The 12052-nt window shown below is 46.2% G+C and overlaps 1 protein-coding gene across 2 annotated transcripts in view; it reads right to left on the bottom strand.

Annotated features, from left to right (window-relative positions):
• The window catches only part of LOC148428509 (adhesion G protein-coupled receptor L3-like), a 136961-nt gene that overhangs the window by 6166 nt on the left and 118743 nt on the right, over positions 1–12052 (bottom strand). The window contains exons 19-24 of one of the 2 annotated variants that reach the window (XM_088439419.1): positions 11429–11520; positions 9075–9116; positions 6439–6465; positions 4395–4563; positions 4202–4324; positions 1509–1605 (exon numbers count right to left, since the gene is read on the bottom strand). In XM_088439419.1, coding sequence (XP_088295545.1) covers positions 1509–1605; positions 4202–4324; positions 4395–4563; positions 6439–6465; positions 9075–9116; positions 11429–11520 — 550 coding nt within the window. The remainder of the gene's footprint in view (positions 1–1508; positions 1606–4201; positions 4325–4394; positions 4564–6438; positions 6466–9074; positions 9117–11428; positions 11521–12052) is intronic. The other variant, XM_088439506.1, reaches the window with a different exon arrangement.

Raw genomic sequence — 12052 nt, forward strand, 5'->3', positions numbered from 1 at the left:
TTGGAAGGTAGCGCAACGCGATTTTCACAGGGGAAAATGCCATCCTCGGTTTCGATTGAAGGGCAACGTGGAGACCGATGCTTCCAAACGCGGAAAATTGAAACATAGTCATTTCCGTAATAGATGAAAAAGTGCCATTATGGCTCGGCAAGCCATTTATTTTTGCTGAATTTGATTTCAAGGAAGTCAGCCGGCATCGCTGCAAGAATTGTGTTTGTTGAAAAAGTCCTTAATGAAGAATTACAGGCTTTCAGCCTGTCAAAGGTCGGCTTCTTGCAAATTATGAGTTTTATTTGGGGGGGGGGGGGTAACAGCAGCCACCTACCGCTTGACGCCCCCCGCCCCAAATTGCAGCGGCGTTCCACAAACGGCGCATCCATCGCCCCTTTCCCCGTGACACATCCCGCATTTATCCCGTCTCGTAAATTGGGCAATCGCCAATGTGGCCGCGCGTTTGAAACCGGCCGCCGCCGCCGCCGCCTCGGAGGACTCGTAGGAAATTCGGTGAATAATTCAGACGTGGCTTTTATCTTTATGGAGGAGCCACGTTGACTGGTTAAAAGCCGTGGACGGCGGCGGGAGGCGAGAGGCTAATTATTGAGATCTTGACACGTCCTCCTCGTGTCGTCGCCATGGTAACGGCGCATGAGCAGCGGCTGCCGGTCCAATGCGCCCATTTTCAAATCTGATTTCTCAAACGATTGAGGGTGGCAGGACTTTTTGCTTCCGCTGATTAGTACATGGCAAATATTGCCCGTCGTCAAGAAACAAGCTAGTATTTTTATTTGTTCAAAAAGTTGGCATGGAATAAAATGAAAAGTTAAAAGTTAGCAAGTGGCTAAATTAAAAGTTCGCAGGAATATAGTTACCGTATTTTCCGCACCGGCTTAGAATTTTACTGTTGAACTTATATTCCACAAACACATTATCAATCAGAATATTGTGTTTAGTGTTTTTTTAAAGGACGTTTTATTGGAAGGTTAACATTTGCTTTGACTTTGCCTTTGAAATGGTTAGAACGGAATTGCAAAATGATATTTTTGTCATATTTCATTGTTTATTCTAGTAAGGATGATTTTCCAGGTCAAATAAAAAGCTGTATTTCCCAAAGGTTTACTGATTCCCCAACTTTCTTATTCTTGTCATTTGTTTTCCTTCTACAGAAATGTTACTTCATTTCTGCATTTTTATATATGATTTGATATATGATTAACGTGCCGATACATTAAAATATGAGTTTTAAATGGGCCGATCTTGGCCGCGCTTGATGAGGGGAGAATATTAGGAATTCATTTCGGAATGAATGACGCGCATGACCCACACCGGGAAAAAAAAATCTCATCATTCCAGTCTAGCAATTTCCATCCAAACTAACACATTTGCACTTCAAGTCTTTTCAATGAATCAAGACAAACAAGCACACCAAAGACAAAGAGGGCGAATTTGGCGAGGCAAGAATGTCACCGGGGAAAATCTGGAACCTGGAAGAAAAGAAGCGGAGCGAATACCTCTGTTGAGCGAGGCCGAGCTGTTGATGTCCCCGGTCATGAAAGACGACTCCGACTGTTTTCTGACCGTGTCGTTCCACATCCGGCGGATGCGACTCTGCGGGGGCGCCGCACAACAGCGTTAGAAGCCGTCCCGCTCTCCCATGCAAGCCGGCCGCGGCCGATAATAAAGTCGTCGGCCGGGGGGGGGGGTTCCGGGACTCCGTCCGCCGCCGCGCCGTCCCACCTAATTACGCCCGAGTCCCACGGGCCGCCGCGCGAGCTAAGGGCCTCGGCTATCTAACGGCTCTGGATCCCGCCGCCGCGGGGGTTAGGGATTAGGCGTGTATCGCGCCGGCCGGCCGGCGGGCGGATCGCGGGGTTCAGATCATCCGAGCGTGCCCGCGCGCAATTAACTTCTGCTGATATTTCGACGAAGACGACTCAATGGTGGGAGAGGGATGCCCCGGCATTGCTGGGAAACGGGTTTAGCGTTCACCGATCCACCGCGGGGCCGATGGCCACTTGTACCGGGCCGCTGGTACTGGCGTTTTTTTTAAGATGATCTACCAGTTTAAAAGTGATCAGTAGGAACGGCAAGTGCTTCACTTGAGCCATTTATGTTGATGAAAGTATCTTTGAAAAGTCATGGGTTGCTCTCGCCAGCCGCAGTTGAGGGCTTAGCTTCTAACTCTGTAAGCATCTAGCGCTACTTGACGCTGTAGGCTTAAATATAAAGTGATCAGTAGGAACGGCAACTGCTTCACTTGAGCCATTTACGTTGATGAAAGCGCCTTTGAAAAGTCATGGGAACGAACGCTCTCGCCAGCCGCAGTTGAGTGGCTAGCTTCTGTTAGCATCTAGTGCTACTTGACGCCGTAGGCTTACTGTAAAAATAAAGTATCATTAGGAATTGGTAAAGTATCGTTTTAGAACAATTCCAGTGATTTTTCGATCCATTTTTTTAACGCCATGATAAACAACAGCAGCTACACCGTTCATGACTCGAAATCAGTTGTTGCGACAGCGGAAAATAATCCTGATTTTGGAATATTTTCTATTGCAATCATATTCTCTTATGCAGAGGGCTAAAAATGTGCAGAGCGATCCGCTGGCACTGCCGGATGTTTTTTTTTGAAATAGATTTTTAAATGGCGACTGTGTTTTCCCGCGATTACAGCATGGCAAGACGACAAGCGCAATATGATTTGCGTCGTCTTTCATAAGGTGAGCTCGGCATCTTCCCCGCCGTTTCCGTTGCCGTCAGATGAAAACGCTGACGTCCCGTCAAAGCGGCGTGTATAATTAAAGACGCCGATCTGCGCGCAGAATCCGACGGCGGCCTTGCTGCCGCGCGCTCCACTCCGAGGACGATTTCTAATTGAGTCCCGCGCTTTTGGAAAACGGACACGGTGTTCAATTACAACACATGGCGCAATTGGTCCCGAGATTTGACGGCAACGTGGGAGGAATGCGGGAACAATCAAAATGACAAGATGAAACGCATCCATCTATCTCCGATGCATTTACTACAAAGGTTCCCAGGCATTCTTAAAAGTTACTTGTTATGATTATCGACGGCATCCTTCACTTGAGCGGATGAATTATCGGAAGGTATCGGCACCGGTTTTGGCTGGCTGGTAATTAGGTTTTCCTTGAATAAACAGAGGACAACCGTGGAAAAAAACAAACAAACGAGTAATTAGCAATAAGGAAAAATACACTTGGAGCTAATCTATTGGCATTTTTTGTCAATTAATGAAAAGTGAGTTAAATATGTTGAGATTCAATCAGCAGGGGAAATAAGAGAAAATTGGATGGTCAATTGAGCTGAATCACAAGCGTTGTCTTAACAAGTACACTCCACCCTCGAGGTTTTCTATTAGGCCTTGGTCCTGAGCTAGACTGCCGGATTTCCTTTGACACTAGAAGGCGCACAAGATTAGGCGCACCTTCAATGAATGGCCTATTTTGAAACTGTTTTCATATATAGGGCGCATAGAACAGAAGCTACAGATGAAACACAAGCTGCGTTTACATGTCTTTTCAGAGTCGAGATATTCATTCCCTGGCACTTTTATACATATATTTATTTTTTCAAGCATTAGGGTAAAAGAAAATCTGGCAATGTCTAGTACTGGATACGGTATTAAGGAAATTGAAACACATTTCTTGGTGAGGTTGTGAGGAAAATTTTACGCTGAATGAAAGCCTAACAAATGAAGATATCTATTGTATTTCAGACTATTATCCGTTGTTTTTCTCACACTCTGTGGCTTATGGTCCAGTACGGTTTGTCTGTATTTTTTTTTCTGGCAACTAGAGGGCATTCTCCTGGCAAACAAAGGGAGACAGGAGAAGACAATATCACAGATTTGATTTTGACCGGCTATTTTTCTCACCACTCGATGGCACTCCCCAAACAAATACAAACGGGGATGTTACTGTTGTGTCGGTGCAATATTCTAACAATCCGAGCGCGTCGGTGCCAGCTTGACGATATGTCGGCGCCGCTTTTTTTTCCAAAACATGCGGTCTGTGTTGAAGGCAACCTGTGCCTGATAGTCCAGTGTGGTTTAGACATGACAGAATATTTTCTACGGTGACTTGAAATCATTCTCAAAACCGGCAATACTGACAGATTTCCGGGAGGCGGGACCAAGTCTCGGAATGACGTTGGCAGTCCGGTAAAAAGCAAGAGGCGGAGTGAGTACCTGCGAGGCAGCAGAGTAGCGTCCAGGAGCCCGAGACGCGTTCCCCTTGGAAGCCATGGAGCTTTCCGCGCTTTTGCCGCTGCAGCAGTGCGTACGGAGGCACTTGCCGAACTCTTTACGCACCTGAAAAAAACAGCGAAAGGTAAGCAAAAGGGCGGGCCGCTAACTACTTTGTGCAACGGAGTCGGCGTACCTTCTTCTGCAGCACGCAGTGGAAGATGAAGATGAACATGCCCTGCAGCGAGTTGAAGATGGTAAAAAGGTAGGCCATGACCAGCGTGCTCTCGTTGACGTACATCAGGCCGAAGGCCCAGGTCAGACCCAGCAGGCACAGCAAGGCGATGGCGCCGATCACCCAGGATCTTCAAACGCAACACATTTCCTTCGGTTCCGCTCCGGATTCAAAAAAGGCGTTTGGATCGATGTGTACTTTGCTCACAAATGCCTTTTCAGAGAAATTTGCCGACGCACCCAAAATGCATATTACAGGTAAACCCCGTTTGACCGTCGTGCGGTATTGACTAACGTGGCCTTCGACGGGATAGTCCATTTTTAGTCGTCAAAAAAATCATATTTTGTCTATAATGAACCCTCAGTACAAGCTGTTGGACACAACACCCTTAACATAAAATTAAGTTCTCGAGATGAAATATCTGGACACTTAAAAACATAAAATTATGTTTTGGGGTTTGAACGAATCAATTTGATAACTAAATTGTCTTGATTAAAAGAGTTAAAAACACATTTTTTCTAGTTGCTCTTGATTGCAAATGATTTGACCTCTGCTCAAGGCTCATTATGACTCACTTATTGGTTACGTGACATAAACTCTTTCCGTGCCATGGACGAGAACTTTCATCATGTAAAATACTTAGCTTGTGTGCCAGCGACAAGAATTAGGTTAGGGTTGTTTTCTTTAGTGAATGGATAGATGACACTTGTGGCCAGCGCTCCTCTTTATACTCTGCCAATCGAACACTGTTGGAATGTACTTACTGTATATACGAACGCGAACTGTTGTTTTGCCACCGCAAAAACACATTTTCACTCCGGCAGTTTTCAATAGAGCTTGGACCATTCAAAGCTACTGAAATGGACAGTCTTTGCCATTTTCATGGTCAAATTTTTCCATGTTGGTAAACAGCAAACCACTCAATCAATTGGACATTAAAAAGTTCTCAAACGGTCAACTGAAGTTCACCTGTAAACACTTCGAGCATATTTTAGGTTCATCCTGAAATTTCACCCCACAGCAGATTCTGAACATATTGTGAGTGCTTTATTTTCCGCAATATAAGGCGCACCCTCAAATAACGACATATTTTAAATCCTTTTCCATATATAAGGCGCACCGCATTATAAGGCGCAACAATAGAAGCAGTCAAACTTTATTAGTACATTACAAAGCAGCTTTCAACAATTATTTCAACAAATTAAGGCTTTTGGGTGCGGCTTATAGTGCGGAAAATACGGTAATTTAAGCATCATTTGGAGTCGGATTCTTGGCTTTTGCACCCTGGGAAAAAAAAAGGGCAAACGGTATTAAAAATCGAACCCCCAAATTCGGACATCAAGGTTGTTGAATGAGAGGCAAATGCAGCCCGCACACAAATGAGATGAGAAAAGATGGAATGCACTCTGGAGCTTTTACGGTCTTGGCGACGTTTTGGAAAGGCACGCTAGACGATCGTAAAATTGCAACTTCGTATATTGCATATCGGAGGTCCGTATAAATGGCAGCAAAAAAACAAATATATTTACTTTCATCGCGGGAGATTTACAGCGCGTTCCATATTTCACCGGGTTTAATTGGCTAAAGTGTCTTGTAATGTTGGGCCAAACCAAGACGGCGTATTTCATTTCTGCTTTTGTAAGCTTGTTAGATTCATAAGCAAGACGGAAATGGATCTTTTGTTGTGTTTTAGTAGCAGCCGGCAGACAAAGTCACTGGCTCCTTTACCAAAGCTCAAAAAGAGCAATCATGTCTTTAAAAGGGCATAAAATGATCACAGTTACAATCTGAAGACAAAAAAAAAAAAAAACCTTACCACGGCGTTATCGTGATGTTATTACTGCAAACTTCGCATTCGGCCATTACAACAGAATAATTCTGCCTGCGGCGTAACGTTACATTCACATCACATCATTAGATGGAAAGGGGAGGGTTTTGGGCTTCGGGGTTTTTGGCGTGTGAGGGCAAATGAAAGGCGCCGCCGTTCTTCCGAAGTTTGTCTTACTTGATCTTGGGTTCGTAATCCTGGTGGCTGGTCCCAAAAAAACGTGAGAGCATAAAGAAGAAGAAGATCAGGCAAAACCTGGACGAGATAGCGGGCGGAGAACGCGAGGGCTCGAAACATACGGCATTCCCGATCCCACGTCATGAGCAAAATTCCACGCCGTTTGGAGACAAAAGCCCGCTTCGTGATTTACGGACGCTTGCTAGCATTATCTGCGCTGACGGAAGCGTCCGCTCGCCGCCATAAACACGGGCAGACCTTGGCGTTTAAAGCGCTCGTAAATGGGTCAGGTGTGCGGCGAAATTGGTGATTTATGAACGCCGCCTCATTTTCCTAGGGGGTGTCCTAATGACCTGGCGGGAGAGGGTACTTCATCAAGGCCAGCGTGTGCAAAGAGTGGACAAAAACCCCAGCGCGTCCTCTAACTAGAGGTCGTCGTGATTACTGGCCGCCGCGCAAAGCTTCGGATATTTACGAAGGCATCGAGTACAATACCGTTTCAAAGTCCCTCCAGAGACCGTTTTTGCACAGCGTGTATATTTTTGGGCTAATGTCTTTTGATATCGGCTCTACCTTAAAGTACTGGTTTGGTCTGGGCCGCAAAGGCAAAAAGTCACGGTCATGTCTCGGTTTCAAACTTGATTCCTCAAATTCTTGGTGGTGTCTCCACCTCCAAAAGTCCCGGGCTTGTTTTGACCTCCCAAAGTCTTGGTCTGTCTCTCCTGCGCCGCCGCAAATGGTGGCCTTGTGTTGGTATCGCCTTCTTGTCTCGACCTCTAAATGTCTCGGTTTTGTCTCTCTCTCGACCTCCAAAAGTGTTGAGCGGAGGCTTTTCCAATAAAGTCTCTGGAGTTTGTCCGGAATACGTTTACCCTTGCTGCCGCGGTGAGAGAAAACGGGCATAACGTTACGTTCCCACTTTCGAAGACCTCAGCCAGTGGTTGAGGGATATTCACGTTAGGGGTGGACAAGTTACAGCCCGTGGGACATAAAACGTACAAATATTGGGCTTTTGGGTCACGTTTTAGGATGAACGGGAATTTTAGGATGACCATTCTAAAACTTAGCCAACAGCCCAATATTTCAAACATTTGCGACTCAGTGCTTCTAATAACTTGGTTGTTTGGTGACAGATGTTGGGCAAAGTATGACACGCTCCAGAAAAACCTTTTGCTGGCTGGCAGCGAATGAGTTAAAAATTCTCCGTGAAATACAGTCTGAGAATACAACCCAGAATAAAACTCTGCAAAGTTTGATTACGCTCAGCGCCAAACCTGAGCACTGAAAATTGCCAATTTTGTGCCACCAAATTGCTATCAATTTCCTGCAAATTCATTTGAAGGAGCGGAGGCCTCAATCAATGTAACGTCGGGCGGGCGCCTCATTTCTTGGATGAGCCGCGGATTAACGCATCGCCGGCCTGGCGCGGTCATCGTGCTAAAATAATAGGCCAAGTTTTCAAATGTGCCGGGATATGCAACTAACTAATATTGACCAATTCAAAGTATACCCGATGTCCCGTTGTGTCAATTTTTCCTAAATACCGCGGAAGCGCCAAACAAGGCGTTCCGTCTACTTGCTCACACGTTCAAGCTTAATAAAACGGCATTTTTTCCCCCCATAATGCCACAAGTGAATAAATTAACAAAAAAGCCATTTTTTTGCCATTTGACCTATACAGCAATTTACCTGTTATAAGAATCAAGTTCATAAACATTGTTTATCCGTCATTTCTATGCATTTCAATGCCCCGTGGCATGAGAGGAAAAAAAAACATTTTTTTCTATTTTTGCAAGTACGTTTGCCACTGAATTGAACTCATTCATTGCCAATGAAATGTTTAAGTCTTTCAGAATCCAAATGTCCAAACATTTTGTTGAAACAAGGCACCTGTCGGACCTGAATCTTACGAAAAAAAGGTCTTTCCTCGTAACCGTATTACGCCGAAAGCGTACAACTTTACGGGTAGCTGGTGGGACATTCCTTTTCTTAGCTGCTGGCTCTGCCATTGTTGCCTTACAAGTATAATCTTTCTCATTATCGCTCGCGGTATTTTTGAGCGGCTGTCGCGCGAGGCCAAATCTGCTTTAGCAGACGGAATAAAGGTCACGCGAGTATATGGCAGGGCACGGGAATGAGAGCCGGCAGACAACACTTTGCAACCGTTGCCAACCAAAACATAATTATCCATAAAATGGACCTCGGTTATACCGATTCGCCATGTACGGCGTCCATATCGGAAAAGGTGTTCAAACCTGTCCAAATTAGGCCAAAAGCGTACAAGATGACAGGTATGGAACAAGCCATACCAAGGAAAAGAACTATCTGAAAGATACGCACCAAATTTCAATTTATACCTCTCAAATTGACGTACGATAAAATATTAAGGAAAGAGAAAACGTTTGTAACGTCTATAACTACAATAATGAAAACGTTCATAACTACAATAAGGCACTTGGATTTTCCACGTTACAAAAAACACCAACAATTAAAGAAAAACTTCTCAACTGTGGGGGGAGCTTGGGAGCAAAAACATCCAACGTGCGGTCCCGGTCCGGGACCGGGTAGGTCAGGGAGGGGAAAAGCAGGTCCAAACACAACATTCTAATCTAGGCCGAGGAAAGACCGCGCCTTACCAGTTCAACTCTACAATAACGCATCCTTCGTAATAACGGTGTCTAAAATGAGGAAAGACAAAGGAAAGCAAGATGAAAATGACAAAAGAGGAACACGGGAGAAAGAGATTGAAATAAAGCAGCGCCATGACATCGTGACCGAAAAACTCACGGCAGATCAAATGAGAGAATCAAAAGGGGCCCAAAATCCCCACAAGAAATACAGGAAGATGCCATTCATGTTTACACACAAAGCGGAACAACCTTGACTTGGTCATGATGAAATACAAGCGCAGATTGGCGCCGCGCTTGCTGTCATTTCTCTGAGTAATAGGCTTTGCCTTAAAAAAATGTCAGATGAACGAGCGCTGCCAATTTTCCCGCCGTCACGCGGAACGCCGCCGACTGTTTTGAAGTCACGTTAAGAGTACGGCTTAAGGCGCATTAGGGGAGCGCGCCGTTATCAATCACAACGGCGGGAACTTGACGTCGAGCGTCGGGGGGGGACCGAGGAAAGCCAGCCGATCAAAACGGGGAGCGCGGATTCAAAGCGCCGAGGTGTCCGATGTCCTTGCGCTCCCAATTTGGAGCGCTGTCATTGGCTAAGCACCAAATTGCTATCGGTGGGAAAGGTATTAGTCTGTATTCAAAATAGTTTGCTATAATGTCATTGCGTACCTGCGATACGATGACAAGAGAGGCACTCTATTCTCTTCGGTTCGATATTAATTACGATATGGATATTTTGTATTCAAAAGTCTTGTTCTCGTCTCTGTACTGACCTCCGAAAGTCTGGGTTCGTTCACCGTCACGACCTTCGACGGTCTTGGCGTTGTCTTGGTCTCGACCTCCAAAATCTTGGTCTTGTCTGAGTTTCGCCCTACAAAAGTCTTGGTCTCGTCTCTGTCTCGACGTCCAAAATCTTGGTCCTGTCTCGGTTTTGACTTACAAAAGCCTCGGTCTTAGCTCGGCCGCAACCTCTAAAAGTTTGGGTGGTTTCTCCGTCTTGGCCTCCAAAAGTCTCGGTCATGACCTTCAACGGTGTTGATGTAGTCTTGACAATCAAAATTCTGGTCTGGCCTGCTTCGACCATCTTAGTCTCGTCTCAGTTTCGACCCCCAAAAGTCTTGGTCTCGGCTCTGCCTCAACCTCCAAAAGCCTTGGTGTTCTCTAAGTCCTGACCTCCAAAAGTCTAAACTTCCAAACGCTTGGGAATTGTTTGATGTTGACCTCAGAAAATATTGGTCTTGTCTCATCCACCAAAAGTCTTGGTCTTGTCTCTGTGTCGACCTCCAAATGTCCTGGTCTGAAGCTCCAAGATTGTGTCGGTCTTGACCTCTAAATGTCTTGACCTTGGCCCTGTCACGACCTCCAAAAGTCTTTGTATTGTTTCTGTCTGGACCTCTAAAAGTCTTGACCTTGGCCCCGTCTTGACCTCCAAAAGTCTTTGTATTGATCCTGTCTGGACCTCCTAAAGTCTTACTCTCCTTTTACTCCAAAAGTATTGATCTTGCCTCCGTTGACCTCCAAAAGTCTTGGTCGTAACCTTCAAGAGTCTTTGACTCGTCTCGTCTCAACCTCCAAAAATCTTGGTCTTGTCCCGACCTTGAAAAGTCTTGGTCTTGACCTCCAAAAGTCTTGCTCCTGTCTCGTCTCTCCCAAAATCTTGCTCATGTCCTGACCTCCAAAAGTCTTGGGCTTATCTTGACCTCCAAAGGTCTCAGTCACGTCTCAACCTCCACAAATCTTGGCCTTGTCTCGGTCTCCGCCTGCAAAAGTCTTGTTCTCGTCTCAGTGTTAACCTGAAAATGTCTCGGTCCTGTCTCGCTCCGGACCTCCAAAAAGTCTCGTTTTTTCTCGGTACCCGATCCCCTCTAGTCTCGATCACTTTTTGGTCTCGTTCGGCCACGTACGGATGAGGACGCCGGCAGTAAGATCGCGTCCATTTAACCGAGGACCGTCGGCTTGTTCCATTGGGATTCGTTAGACGGAATCGGCGTCATCGCCGGTCGGCCGCCGAGGTGAGACGGCTTCCATGAAGATATTAACTCATCTTTTTATTTATTGCATCACCGGCGGCTGCATAAAAGAGCTTTTGAAGAGTATCAAAGGCTTTTTGCGGGGCGGCGCGAGTGGCGACTTTGATGCGGACGGCTGTTGTCCCGCCGATTTAATCAATGGCCGCGTAATAAATTGGCAATCGGGGGTCTTTTGGCAGGAAATGATCAAAAGCAAAGAACGGAGGCCGAAGCGAGCTTTGGTAAGCGCCAGCGTATAAAAGGAAGCTCCTCGAGCGCCCCTTCAAAGTGTTATTTCTCGCTAATGGCTTAAAAATAGGGAAGGGTATACGGCCGGCGCCATCCCGGCGCCCTTACTTGATGTTGTCCAGGCAACCGGAATCGGGCTTGAGGATGGCCGTGTGATGGAACATCTTGTAGAGCGCGATGCCCAGGAAGATCACGTTGAGCTGCGGGAAAGAAGCCGAGACGCATCCATTCATTTTAAATCAGACCGCTTGGAAGCGCCTGCCCCCCACTTTGCCAAACAGAGCGCAAAATCCTACGAAAGCCCCGCCGTGGAACAAGCCCCCCCCCCCCCCCACCGCCTGAACGAACGCGGCCAAGGATGACAGATGCGTACTTGTAAGAGCGAGCCCTTCCACCTGACTTATTTATACGCGTCTCATCTTGGTCGCGCAAGAAAAGAAATCGCCATTGAGACGCACTTTAAGGAACGAGGCGTCCAAAAACGTCACGTCGGCATAAGCCGCAACCCAAATACGCTTCCCTTACGTTTCCGTACTTGGGCTATACGTTCTGCGCTCCGCCAATTACTTTGGCCTGAAATATTCGCATCAAATATGAATTATATTCTATTGAATGAATTTTTCATGCGGCGCGTGGACTTCTAAGAGAAAGGATGTACGGACCGGACACGCTTCTTTCAAAAGCGAGGCACTATGTGGGCAAATGCTAAAAGGTAGGGCTTGTGTCCGCCTG

Source organism: Hippichthys cyanospilos, chromosome 1 (genome assembly GCF_059441005.1).
Source record: "Hippichthys cyanospilos isolate Australia breed blue-spotted pipefish chromosome 1, RoL_Hcya_1.0, whole genome shotgun sequence".
In the NCBI taxonomy this organism is placed as follows: Eukaryota; Metazoa; Chordata; class Actinopteri; order Syngnathiformes; family Syngnathidae; genus Hippichthys; species Hippichthys cyanospilos.